The 14512-nt window shown below is 40.5% G+C and overlaps 1 protein-coding gene across 2 annotated transcripts in view; it reads right to left on the bottom strand.

Annotated features, from left to right (window-relative positions):
* The window catches only part of tgfbr2b (transforming growth factor beta receptor 2b), a 49740-nt gene extending 40935 nt beyond the window's left edge, over nucleotides 1-8805 (bottom strand). Inside the window, exon 1 of one of the 2 annotated variants that reach the window (XM_085290607.1) lies at nucleotides 8551-8805. In XM_085290607.1, the coding sequence (XP_085146733.1) occupies nucleotides 8551-8635 (85 nt within the window). In that variant the 5' untranslated portion in view covers nucleotides 8636-8805. The remainder of the gene's footprint in view (nucleotides 1-8550) is intronic. The other variant, XM_085290608.1, reaches the window with a different exon arrangement.
* Between the last annotated feature and the right edge of the window lie 5707 nt (nucleotides 8806-14512).

The raw sequence follows: 14512 nt of genomic DNA, 5'->3' as shown, positions 1-14512 counted from the left end.
TACATTAAGAATAGGTGAGTCTGAAAAACATTTGTAACGCATAAAATAATTGCACAGATTTTATGCATCTGGTATGTAAGGTCTTTATTCTTTTTTTTTTTTTTAAAGTTTAGTTACACAAACAGTGGGGCGGAGCAACATGAAAGCATCATCTGCCTGACCTAAATGAGGTTTGAACCATGAAGTGTCAACATAGACAGCCACTAGCAGGGAAACATCTCCGTCTCACAGCCACACTCTGTACCTGGATCAGCCACCACAAATGAGCTAAATGAGTCCTACAGAAACCAGGAAGCTATACAGAAACAGGTCAAAACCACACTTAAGCACCAATACAGACAACCACAACTAAATGAAAAGTCAGCCTTTATCAAGCGACAGCATTTTCTTTCCTCTAGATGCTTCAGATACATAACCATAAACTTGCATGTGAGCATTTTTGTTGCCAGGTACATGTGACACTGTACACTAAAAGAAAGGCACTCAAAAGTGATAAATCAAAGTCTTTTTTAAATTATAATCCATGAATGAAAAACAGTTTGTACTTTTATGTTGTAAACGGTTAAGTTTTATAGGAAGTTAGAGATAAAAGAATCAATTTGTGACTAAAAACTGTGCAAGTGACTCACAAGGTTTTCAAAGAATCTGACGCATGATGTAGCGACATTAGAAACAGGGCCACAGACTTAGAAGTGGTAATGACGTCACGTGATGTCGTTTGTCATTTAATAGATGTGTTTTTCATGTTTACAAAGTTTGAGCTGAGATCGGTTTTCATGTTCCGTCTTGACAAACGTCCACAGCAGCCTCTTCTGTCTTCATTTCTTCTTCACAAAAAAACCCAATCAGCTTTCAGATATTGTTTGATCTAATCTCTGTATGATTGTTATCTGAGAAGTATTGCATGTGGTACGGTGGCTCGTGTAATCAGCACAGTCTGCCGTTCTCCTTTGCGTGGCTCGACCCGCCTACGCCTCTCTGATCTTTCCCTGCTTCGTGACATGAACAGACCTGTCTGCTCCAAGCTGCCAAACTGCTGGCCTAGGAGAAAATGTAAAAAACAAAGCTAAGCCACGATGTCATATGACAGTTCCTGAGACGACATAGGGCTTTTTAGGCTTTATGGCTGTATTTTGAAATCTGGGAAGGGCAGGAAGAGTTCTCTGTGTGGCTTCGTGTTCAAATAATCTTTAGATTCTGGGTGGGACAGAAGCTCTGTGTATAGTGTGCAGGTGTTGTGGTACACATGGATGGTTTTAGTGTTGTTGAAAGCCTTCCTCTGCTGGGAGGTCTGCTCCTAAGGCTGTCATGGTTCAGCTTCACTGAGCAGAACTTTGAACTTTTAATCTTTTCCTACACCTCAGGTTAAAACCAAGATTTGGGGCTGAAAAATGAACTCATGAGCAGAAGTACCAAAAACTGCAGTGGAGCCGCTTGAATCTGACTCGTAATAAAATACCCAATACCCATTATTTATTTTCTAAAATTCAAAAAAACCCAAGTTACTGCAGCCTGGACCCTTTCTGATGTTTCTAATTTGAATATGTTTTCTTTATCACTAAAAACTTTGTGGGCAATGTAGCTAGTATTGATCATAGTGAAACTAGACTTCAAACTACAGACACGTCAAAGGCATTTTGCCTTTGGCAAAAGTCTTATGGATTCTCAAAAAAGCTTTATCATAGTAAACAAACAGTGTGCAGAAAATCCAGATCATGCCTCAGCATGGGGGAACGTAGCAATCGTCAAAAACTGATAATATTTCAAACCTCAGAGGATTCAGCACAAGATACTTGGTATGCTCCTTGGTAAGCTTTTAGTGGCTCTCCTACACTTGTCCTTATTTTGCCATTTAAACTTATAATGAATCCACAGCTCTTTGGGTTATCTCAGGTACACACTGCTGCTGAGATTGGCTGCTAATGAGGGGCAACTAATCGGCTTTGAACAAAGGTGCCCTTCTTTTGAATTATCAGTCAATTTTCAATTCAATTCAGTTTTATTTGGGTTTTTTTTTTAATTGGGGGGGGGGGGGTTCTTCCCTCTTTTTTCTACCTTTTTTGCTTTATACTCTAACCTCCTAAGACCCGAACTCTTCCACGGCATGCATTTTTAATTTCTCTTTGATATTTGGGCTGATTGGGGCCCGATGAACGTAAAAACAAAGAATTACCAGATTTTTTTTTTACCTAATTTTTGTTTCTAAGAAAAATGAGAGCCACATATGAGGATATTCGTTTAAAATTTCGAGAGAACAGTAGCAGTATAATGTCCTCGTAAGTGGATATCGGGGCGCTTGTAGAGTAAAATTGAGTATTTTGTGATGTCCACATATGTGGACGCCAGGTCCTAGGAGGCTAAGGTAAAGACCCTATAATAATGCAAAGAAAACAGAGAAAGTCCTAACAATCATATGACCTCCAATGAGCAAGTGCTTTGGTAACAGTGAGAAAGAAAAACTCTTATGGGAGTGATGCTGAAAAACTAGTTCATGCATTCATTACTTCTAGGCTGGACTAATGTAATTCATTAATATCAGGATCAAGCCTGCAGTTGATCCAAAATGCTGCAGCAAGAGTACTGACAGGGACTAGAAAGAGAGAGCATATTTCTCCTATATTGGCTTCCCTTCACTGGGTCCCTGTTAAATTCAGAATTGAATTCAAAATCCTGCTCCTCACATACAAGGTCTTAAATAATCAGGCCCCATCTTATCTTGATGACCTTATAGTACCATATAACCCCATTAGAGCACTTCACTCTTAGACTGCGGGCTTACTTGTTGAGTATTTGATTAGACATAAATTATCTGAATTTCAGGAGTGGGACCACACCTCCAAACATTCCCCTTCTGGTTCTTGTCTATATATGACACCTGTTCTCGTTTTCGTGCCGCGCCGTCCTGAGGTTGTGAGCCCAGCTAGTGAAAAGGGTGGCTGTGGCTCATGTGGTAGAGCAGATCAGCTACTGACTAGAAGGTTGATGGTTTGATCCTTGGCTTCCCCAGTCTGTATGCCAAGTATCCTTGGGCAAGATACTAACCCCAAGTTGCTCTCTGATGCGTCCATTGGAGTTTGACTGTGTGTGAATGCATAGATTGCACTTAAGTATAGAAGAAAGTGCTTGTATGAGTGGGTATTAATGGGTGGCATGTTGTATACAGCGCTTTGAGTACTCCGGGAGAGTAGAAAAGCGCTATATAAGAATGAGTCCAATGACCAAAAGTAGAATGGGAGGCAGAGTCTTCATCTTTCAGGTGCTCAGCTTGAGTTTTTCTTCTTCAATCACCTTTGTAACTCACTATGTCTTTAAACACCTCTCTGCATTTAATTATTTGTTATTATTAATCTCTGGCTCTCTTCCACAGCATGTCTTTGTCCTGTCTTCATCAATTCACCTCCAACTGGTCGCAGCAGATGGCTACACCTCCCTCAGTCTGGTTCGGCTGGAGGTTTCTTCCTGTTAAAAGGGAGTTTTTCTTTCCCACTGTTGCCAAAGAGCTTGCTTATATGATTGTTGGGGTTTTCTCTCTATTATTGTAGGGTCTGCCTTACAATATAAAGGACCTTGAGGCAACTGTTGTTGTGATTTGGTGCTGTATAAATAAAATTGAATTGAAAATGTAATTGAATTACTGGTGGAAATGGGTTGCTCTCCAGCAGGTCAAAGATGTAAAATATATATCTCAATAGCAGGTTTCAGGGAGGAAGAGCTCGAAAATCTGACCACCAGATGAGGTAGTCAGTCTTCTGAACTCAGTGCAGTCTGCTTACCGAGAAACAGACTAAAAGCAGATGGATGCTACAACAGGATGGCACGAGAGTGGTCGCAGCGGGAGAGCATCATGATTTACTTTGACATCATGTGTATTTGTCCAATTACTTCTGAGTCAATCATTCACAATCACTGACTCAGAAGTGCAAATAAAGCAGTTTATGCCGGTCATGAGATTCCACTTAAGCTCTCTACCTGAGCTAATGATCCACACTGCTGTAAAGAATTCCTAGATTACTTCCTTTACTTACTTTTCAGATAAACACATCCTTAAAAGACTCCTTCACAGAGTGAGTAAAGAAAGATGACGACTGATATGATAGATAACCAATTCCATCTGATGAAAGGGGCCCCCAGCTCCAAACAACAACAGCCCTCACAGGCCTGAAATCTCAGGTACAGACAAAACAACTGCAGTCTGCACTATCGTCAGATCAACTCTGCAAAGTCAAAGTGTAAAACCCGACCAGACCAGAGTAGGGATTTGGCTTCCAGATGCACAGATGCTCGCTACCTTCCCTATGCAGTACCAACTGCAAGGCCTCAACTCGCAGTGTGTGTTCACATGGGTGGGTGACACTCGATCATAGTCTGCACAGACTGGGTTATTCATTTAACAGGAAGCACAGTTAATATATTTTCAAGGCACATTCCATCACACTGAGCCTAGTTTGGAACAGGACAGAGAGCGTGAAATAGCAGAGCGCTCACACCCACACACAACCTCAGAGACAAATAAAAGTGGCTGATTTAGTGCAGCAAAGTGCCACCGAGACTACATCAATCCGAATAAGTAACACAGCTAGAGTTACACGCTGAGCACAAATATTTTACGATGGTGATGGATCTTTATTGTGCTCTTGTGCAATACTGACTACACATCAAGAGCTCATTAACAGTGACTTTAGGTCTATTTTTGCACAGGGTATAACAGAATCCTTAACAAAGATTAGGAAAGAAAAATCACTTTAAATTCTGAATTTAGGTTACCAGCACTTCTGATCTTCGATGGGTGGTGTTGGCAGCCTTAGAGCTTTAACTTTGAAGTTTCAGCAGACTGGTGCAGCAAGTTAAAGGGTAACTGTGCATGAAGGTCTGCATTGTGATTTGGGTCATTGTTCCAGCTGCTAAAGCTCTTCTAAAGCGTCTTTTTTTTATTACTGCTGCACTCTTTCCCTGCTGCGAGTCCTTGTGCAAGGATTATAGTATGAAAACACAAGTGACCTCAGTGCGTCTCGAGAAAGTGGAGGGGAAAAGTGTGGGCTGTCATTAACTATGCTCTTGATGGCTTCTGAAGGAGCGGTAATTGAAATGTAATATCTCTCTGTGCTGCAGGAGGGAAATCATGCTACTGTGACTGACTTCCATCTGGCAGTCAGACCAATGAATAACCACAATAAATACCTACTCGTTAGTGGCAGAGAAAGTAAAGACTGAGAAGTATCTACTATCCAGATGGAGTATGCTTAAGTACACATTTTTTAATAAGAGTGTTATAAAATTCTGGATGCTAAACAGTTTTTCTAGCAGCAACTGTGCTTAATGATTTAGAAGGGCATAAATGATATGGTGTTTAAAATCCATTTCAATCAGCCAACACAATGCGGCCACTAACTGACCTGAGCAACTTCAATGGCCTAATGGCAGGACTGGCGTACTACGTACTGAGACGAGCTAACCATCAATTGGTGGCGGAAGGCTCCACCTATAATCTTAGACTGCATTTCCAAAAATGCACTGTCCCTGTCAGTGCCTGCACTGGTGCTAGTGAGGAGCCACTTCATCACTGTTCACTTTTGGCAAACAATTTGACATGTTAAAGATTTGCATGTTAAATAGTGTTATGTTGCAGAAGAAAATGTTAGCACTAAGAATCAATGAGCTTCATCTGTAAAATTGTTAGTGGCTGAGTCAGTGGTTATTAACTTCTGTTAATAATTGCTATTTGTGTGATGATGTTCGTGTAAGGTTTCATCCAGACTGGCATATACAGGATATGTCTTCTTGTGAGCCTTGGCAGGAATACTAACAAGTCATGAACATTTTTAAACATATTTGTACACTGGTGTGATGGACGTAAATCATTTTAACTACTTTATAGTACTGATATTTCTTCTTTGCTTAGAGCAAGAACATCCAGCATCCCATAACATCCAGTGGTCTCTAACATTATCTGGACAACAGTAAATCTGTGTATGGAGGCTGTGTCATCACACAGAGTAAAACAGAAACTCCTTTAAGAAGTACCACCATGTTCAAGTCCTTGTTCATAGGGGATGGTTTGATTGTTGGGGGGTTTTCTCCATATCATTCTAGGGTCTTTACCCTTAAAGTGACTGTTGATGCAATTCGGCACTATATAAATAAAACTGAAATAATTTGAATTGAATATATATAGAAACAGAAATGCTAACTTAAAGGATATAGAGCACATTATCACATCAGCTAAACTGTTTCCTCCCTGCTTCTCTTCCTCTTTCCCCATTTTTCCAAAGCACTGAGGACGTTAGTGTGGATAGGAGGACAGGCAGGAAACCTGACTGCAGTTCATCACCGTTATACAGGAAGGACTGCTGGAAAAAGGGAAAAATCTGCAAACCAGGCAAACATTTAATAGGTTTGTATCACTTCAAGGCTCTGAATTAATTTGTTCCAAATTAAATGCATTCTTACTGTGAGTAGAAGTGAAAGATTTCTGTGCTCAAACACTCACTCATGAATGTTTCATGTGTAAAAAATTGTAAAATAATTAATAAAAAACAACATTTTAAGACATTTAGTATAATGACATTAGAACTATGCTTTCAGGTATGACAGCATTGCTTGGCCTAATGAGCTCACATTTCAATGTGAAGCTACAGCGCTTTCAGAAGTAATCCTATAAAAAAAACCCTGAAAGAGATTTTACTGCTGACACTTTTCTGGAGCAACACAGGAAATAAAAATGTGAAATAATCTGAGTTGAAACAAGAACCCTTCTTCTTTTCCCTGCAGCGCTGTCACTGAAATGTGCAAAGACAACTGGCAGAAGGCAGCTCGGGGCCACATAACTGCCACAGCAGGCGGCTGGGCTCTCCCCCTTTGCTCCTGAAAGTTATCCTCCCACCTCTTTTAATCCACCCCTCACTCCACTTTGGCCCTAATCCTCTCATTCCTCCCTGTCTTTATCTTCCTCCTGTTTAACTCCCTCTCTCGGCCTCCCCTCTTCCTCCATCCCTCCTTCGTCTCTAAGAATCCGAACGCTCCAGTGAAGCGTATTGAGAATGAAGACTTGACAAATATGGTTAAAAGGAATCAAAGGAGCATAACTCAGGCAGCTTAAAGTTATATTTTCCATGCTTAAACGTAGTACTGTGCACAAGAAATAGGAAATGCACAGCGACATTTGCCTCAACACAATGAAGATTCCCTGGAAATGAAGGAAAACGAAACCTTGTGAAATCCTGCTGAGCGGATTGTTATTGACATCAGTCGGAAGCAAAAAAAAGTAGGAGAAGATAAAAAACAGTCCAGCTCTGCTGTTTGGATAACCAAAAATGTCAAGCTGGTCCAGTAGTGGAAGAGCAGCGAGGAGCTTCCTGCAGCTCAAGGAGCTCTGGAGGAATGGCATGGAATAAGTTTATGTGTGAGCTTGTGTCTTCATGTGGGTACAAGTTTGTATGTCTTCTTGCTCTTGTGTGCATGTGTGTCTATTTGTGACACGTAATGCAGCAGGACCACACAGTCCTTGTGGTATGCGGGATTTCCAGGTTCAAAATAGGCTCCTGCTGTGGGAGGAGGGCAGGAACAAACAGGAGAGAGGGGGAGAAGGGAAGGAGAAGTGTAATGAGGACAACAAAATACACGACTCCAGTTTTCATCTTCTTGTCAACATTGTTACAGTTGAGCTAACCGCTTGTCAACAAGGGGAAGTTTCTGTGGTTTACTAACATGACAACTGTCATGGTGTCACAGATGGAAAGTGGCCAGATCTATTTAATTGGCATGTTGGGAGGGAAAGAAGCACTACTGCATTGCAAACAGCTAAAGAGAAAAGTCAAACTCCTAATGGATGAAAACATTTCTTCACTCTGATCAAAGCGAGGAACCGGAACACCTCAGAAGATGCACACATTTTTTTGCCTTTTAGCACTAACAGGTCTCCAGCTGACAGATTCCATAATGCTATTATAACTATTTAGAGCGTTTTACAAGAAACGTTAAACCTGTTCAGGCTGTATGCAAGCCTAAAATAGGTGGAGTGACCCTTTTAAGTAAAAGTCTTGACGTTATGGATGCGCAAGAGGCAGAAATGTGATTCTGTACAACGCAGCTTACTTTTGCACCATTATTTTCACACAGACACACACACACACACACACACACACACACACACACACACACACACACACACACACACACACACACACACACCTTTTATCATTGTTCCTAATCCTGTTTAAAATAATCGTTCGGTCTGCTAAAACCTGTGATCCTCAGCAGTGAAAGGTCTGACAGCGAGAGGGAAAGTTTTCTGAGGCGCTCTGTGGGTACGCTTCAGGCTGCACGGGCAGCAGAGCTGAGAAGCGTCTCTGCCCGCTCTGAGTCACCTGTTACACCTCGCTGTTCGCGGCTCTGCGGAGAGCCACGCGAACAGCGCCAGAGAGAAAGCTTTCCCCCGGCCCCCTTCAGCTCCAGAACTCCGAGTTCGCGTTAAATACGTTATATAGTGACACCAGAGCGCGTGACAGCGAACAAGCAGAACGTTTGTTAAACTTCGGTGTTTGTGTAACTCACCGGCAGCCCCGGGCTCCAGCAGCACAGATATGAGAAAGGCTGATACAACTCCGCGGAAAGTTAGAGAGCAGCGCCGTGCCTTCATGATTCTGTGTCCCCCTGCCCGAGATTCTCAGTCACACGAGCCGCGGAGTACGAGAGAGTCCAGGGAGTTGGCTTTGTGCGTCCGCTACGCTGTGCGCTCCACTCCGCTCAGCAGCTGGAGAGTCACTGCTGAACCATCCACACACACACACACTCTCTCACACCGTTTATAAGCAAGCACACTCACTTTGCTCTGACAGGAAACCGGAGGAGGCAGGGGGGGCTCTCTCTCTCTCTTTCTCTCTCTCTCTCTCTCTCTCTGTGTGTGTGTGTGTGTGTGTGTGTGTGTGTGTGTGTGTGTGTGTGTGTAACCGCCTACCCAAATACTGGAAATCGGAACAGTAAACAAGTCATTATATATTTAAATAGTGTGTGAACTGTGAAACTTCGCCAGGAAATGTTCTGGAATTATACAGAACTGCCAGAAAGTTTACATTTAAAGATTGCAGGACACAGTAAATTACATATTTTACATTCACAAATAAATTTTTTTCTTCTTTCTTACAACATACAAAAAATACAGACCTCTCTTTTTGGATCGCTATTTTGTAAGGGACACCATTTATATTATATGAGCATATGAGAATATTTAAATCAGTCACTCTTTATGCCACCTTATGATAAGACTAAAGGAACATTTTCATTTTAAAGTAAGTTACAGGGCTTTCCCTGCCTTTCTAGATGGGTTCTATTTTACTAAAAACTATCTAATATCCACATAGTTACAGATTTGTATAATTACAATATTAAAAAATACACACACTGTATTTTAAAAGAAAATACATTAAGAAACAGATTATAGTAATTTATATTTCAAAAATGACAAAAATGCTCATTTAACAGCAGCAAAAAGGTCGGTGGTTCGATCCCAGGCTGCATGTCATCCTTGGGCAAGATACTAACCCCATGTTGCCTACTGGTGGTGGTCAGAGGGCCCGGTGGCGCCAGTGTCCAGCAGCCTCGCCTCTGTCAGTGCGCCCCAGGGCAGCTGTGGCTACAATATAGCTTGCCACTGCCAGTGTGTGGGTGAATGACTAAATGTAGTGTAAAGCGCTATACAAATGCAGGCCATTTTACCTTTTTTTTTTTTTTTTTACATGGTGGAGGCTGTGTCATCACACAGAGTAAAACAGAAACTCCTTTAAGAAGTACCACCATGTTCATCGGGAAAGGTCAACACTGCACCAGGAAGGTACATCAGCTATCACATTATCTACACCACTCGTATGTATGCTGTCTAGATTGTATTCTTGCAGAAAGAGTGGTCTTTTTTTTTAGCTAGAAAGTTGTGTTTTGTTTGTTGTTTTGGCTTCAGAGACTCTGACGCTTCCCTGTGTTTTATTTGTATCCTAATTGGTTGGTTTGCCTTAATCTTAAAATAAATGGCGTTTTACTGACGTTAACTATGCAGTGATTAATAGTTTTTTTTTTCACTTTGTGTTACACCCCATCCCAGATTACACCTTTGCATTAGTGGTGTTGAAAATCTTGGAATTATGAATACAGAATAGTATTTCTTATCAGTGTCTGATTTTGATCACCTGGAAATAATCTGATTAGCATTTTTTTTGCAAGGGATTCAGTAAGAAATTCTATAATATACATAACAATTCTGTGTCTTCTGAAGTGAAAAGTGTACCTTACCTTAGATATTTCCTGTCGGCTGAGGTTTTTCACTCCAGTCAGCATTTCAGTGCATTTTTTATGCAGCTATTAAAAGGGACAGCATTGACACTGTTGTGCACTGACTGTTATAAAAAGACTAAACCGGCTGTAAGACCCACAGTAGGTAGTAGGTAATAGTTACTAAACAGAGACTTCCAGTTGTAATCTCTGTTGCAGATGTTTATGTTGTCCATTCTCATCAGGGCTGGAGTGTGTATGCATAAGTTCAATAAAAAAATAAGTTTTTGGAGTCTCTATCTTCTGCTATGGAGCTTCAACAGAATCTAGTCATCAAATAGTGTATCACTCAAACTCTGTATTTCATGTCATCCCATAAATCGTGTTCAGTTACTTCAAATGATCTCACCTTTTTGAAACAAGTGACTGTGTAGTTGCCATTTCCAGTAAAGAATGAGATTCTTTTTTGGTGGTTAGGTTTACACTTTGCCTTTCGACCCTTCACTCTAGCCTGTGGAGGAGGTGGTAACACCTTGCATGGTTTCAGAGCACCAGGTTCTGAAACCATTGCTGAGAGCTAAAACAACTTGTTTCAGACAGTGACAAGTTGAGCAGCTGCAACAAGGAACCAGCATAATACAAACAAGGAGTATTTGGTACTGTGAGTCATGCAGACCTTTTCTAGAAGCAAAACTATGGAACTGGAAACGAGCATTTTAAACTCATTATAAGCACAATAATTGAGAAGATGTTCTGAGATTATTTCACAACTGCATGTCTGTATGTCCAACTCATGCTACTAGATGAAAGATTAAAACACACACACACACACACACACACACACACACACACACACACACACACACACACACACACACACACACACACACACACACTTCACAATTTTTCAGTTAAGTAACCAAAAGTGACTGACTATGAAACTTTAAAATGAATGTATTCATATGGCAATACCGGAACACTGAGCTGTCTGTGCGTGTGTGTTTGTGTGTGTGTGTGTGAGACTGATGAGCTTGCTGACAGACGTGTGGCACTGTTTGCAGCACAAACACTGAGCCCAGTGACAGAGAGGTAATGAAGCTGAGCCCATCTGTCTGCTCAAGTCTGAACATGCTGCTCTCTACCAACATTGGAACCGAGCCTTACAGTCTCCAGAGTCTCACAGCCCGCCTCTCGACCCCTCTTCTCTACCAGTGCTCCAGAGTCTTGCTCCTAAAGCCACAGGTCAGGGCCCAGCGAGCCTTTGGTTTTGAGATCCCACGAGACAGCAATAGTAGAATATGTTTTATAGGCAGAAGGTACAAATACAGTGAGTTTCCCTTAATGTCTAAAAATAGATTTTTTTTCCTCTCTTTTTTTTAGTTAGTGGGAATTTTCTGGGTTTTTAACCAGAATCCTATTTTGGTATGATAATTCTGGCCAGCAGTCTTTTCTCTTGTATTGCTGTTTATTACACTATACTATTGTTTCATGTGTTTTAGACATTGGTATCTACTCCAAAACTGCAGTTGTTTGTGTTTTATGCATTCCTTTGTAAAAAGTCCGAAAATATGTTATATGACCTTTGGACTAAATTTTTCTTTATGACCTCGTTCCAAAAATATCAATATTTTCCATAGTTTAAGTAATCATAGAAAGGCTTGATGCAGACCCAAACAATATTAAGCAAACTTTCTCGATTGGGGGGGAATCTTTTGATTTATACTAACTCTGTATCCTCCTGAGAACCAGACTATTCATTTATGTCCTGTGTAATGGACATTTGTTCTTATTTTAGCTACCCTAAATCCTGATGTGCTAAATGGAGGACATCCTGAGCTTTCCATTAATATCTCATGTGTTTGGGTGGCATCTTTTATCTCAGAAGAGGCAGGAAATCACAAAAAAGTTAAATGGGAAGATTCTTTTTTTCCTCTGTTCTCAGCAAGGTGTGTATTCTAGACGCGAATCAATTAATATATCTGACTTTTCATTCTAAAAGATCTACAACTAACACTAAGAACACAAGAGTGGAAAAAAGTCTGATTATGTGCAGACACTTCTTTAAGACATGCCTATAGTTTAACTAGTTGATGTATATCATCTGGTTTCATGGATAAATAAAGCTGAGTGTCGTCTACATAGCAATTAAAATGTATCCAGTGTTTGGTAATAATACTGTCCAAGGTATTGATCCTAGCATGGATGCCTGTAGGCCTCTGATTAACCTTTGTCTGCAGGGAAGACTCCCCATTTACATGCACAAATTCAAGTATATTAAGTAGATATGCTTCCAGTTATTGTAGAGCAATGCCTTTAACAACAATGATGTTTACTAATATCTGTAATAAAATCAGTGCTATCCAGTCCTTCACTGGGATCTAGCAGAGCAAGAACAGAAATGAGCCCACTGTCAGAGCCAGATCATTTGTAGCTTGCAAAAAAAATCCTAAAACCTGACTGAAATACTTGAAATGAACCATTCCTCTGCAAATGATTAGTTAACTGTTTTAAAAACTACCCCCATGTTGTAGACAACGGCAAATTGATGGTTTAGAGGAAAACCTTATTAAAGTTAACTCAGAAAGATTGAAAGAATAAAAGAGTTTAATTTTTTCTCCAGTGGTTAAAATTTCATCTGTCAAGAGATTCATGAAGTCAATGCTAGTTAACGTTAAATGAATACTCTGCTCGACACAGCTCTGAAGAGAAACTTGGGGCTGTTCCTGTTTTTCCTGATTAATGAGAAATAGTCCTAGCTTTACAGGGGGCTTAAAAAGACGTAACACACTACTTTTCCAGATCAAACAAATATTTTTTAAATGAGTCTAAATTACACGTTATCTGCTTTGCCCTCTTTTTTTTAGAGGAACCACAGTAAGACTATTAATGTGATAATTGACGTCTGTGGGAGTAGCGTTGAGTTAGCTGTTCTGCATTGTGTTGGCACATGGCATTGAGAAATCACTTTCTTAAACCTGGTTACAGCACTTCCAGAAATGCATCTTGTTCTGACCACCACAAGAGAAAGACCCAAATCCAGATGCCAATGTGCAAATAGCGATCAGATTCACAATTCTTTATTCTACACACTATTTTAAACAAAGAATACCACACAATTTTGCGAGGGAAATCACTGGGGTGACATTTGGCTAATCACCGTTTTTACAAAGCAGTGTGGGGAACACTGGGGCTACAGGTGAACACAGGTGACTGGCTTGTCACAGTGCTGGGGCAGAGAGTCACTGAAGCAGTGGGTTTGCACCACAGGAGAATTTCATTGATAATGACCATGAAGAAAAGAATTTGTAACTGCTGGACCAAATTTAGCAGGAACAATCACTGATCCTGGGAAAGCAGAGGAAAGACTGGATACCTCAATAGACAGAAATCCTTATTTAGTGTTCCTCACAGCTGTTGATGAAAATAGAAGTTTTTGAAATTGTTAAACAAAAAATAAATGTAAAAGTGAGAAATCCTTGGATTGTAAAGATGTTGATATGATAGTGGTTAAAAACATCATTGAGGCTATTTAAAACCATTTACATACATCTATAATCCATATCATTTCAAACTGTTCTATTTCCAGACAGAATGAAAATAGCAAACGTTGTACCTCCATACAAGTCTGGCAACAAACACCATTTCACAAACTACAGGCCTGCTTCTTTGCGACCTCAGTTCTCAAAAATTCTTGAAAAACTGTTTAAGAACCGACTGGGAAAATGTACAGATAAACATAAACCACTCACAGAGAGTCAGTACGGGTTCATATCAAGCAGATCAACATCACTGGCACTACTAGATTCAATACGATATATCACAAATTCCATAGACAAGCATATCACGGGAAAACATAGCTGCCCCAGAGATACGGCCTCCGCTCACTCGGATCATGACACTAGTATAATATCTAAAATTCAGTTATCAGTCAGAGAGTCTGAAAACAAGGAAAAATGTATTTCCATGGAAACTAACTGTAGATAAGGCAAACCTGTCCTCTGAGATCACAGGAGTGCATTCAGGCGAAGAGGTTATTTGTGGTAAATTGATTCCCAAGAACTACAGTGATGTGTAGGATGAGTCAGTATGTGTAGGTGTTGGTGTGTTTAATCTCTTCAGTATTAATTCCAACTGTCATGTACAACAGGCCCAAAAAGCTCAATACCAAGCTGTACGTGATACTAAATGACAACACATTAAAACCTTATGTGGTTTCCAACAGAACAGATTCATCATGTTTTCCCGTTTTTCTGGA

Source organism: Mchenga conophoros, linkage group LG11 (assembly GCF_057382185.1).
Source record: "Mchenga conophoros isolate Kocher_MC1m ecotype Shallow Benthic linkage group LG11, M_conophoros_male_GT1.1, whole genome shotgun sequence".
In the NCBI taxonomy this organism is placed as follows: Eukaryota; Metazoa; Chordata; class Actinopteri; order Cichliformes; family Cichlidae; genus Mchenga; species Mchenga conophoros.
Note: the sequence above shows the minus strand (reverse complement) of the source record. Positions and strands in the feature narration are given on the sequence as shown.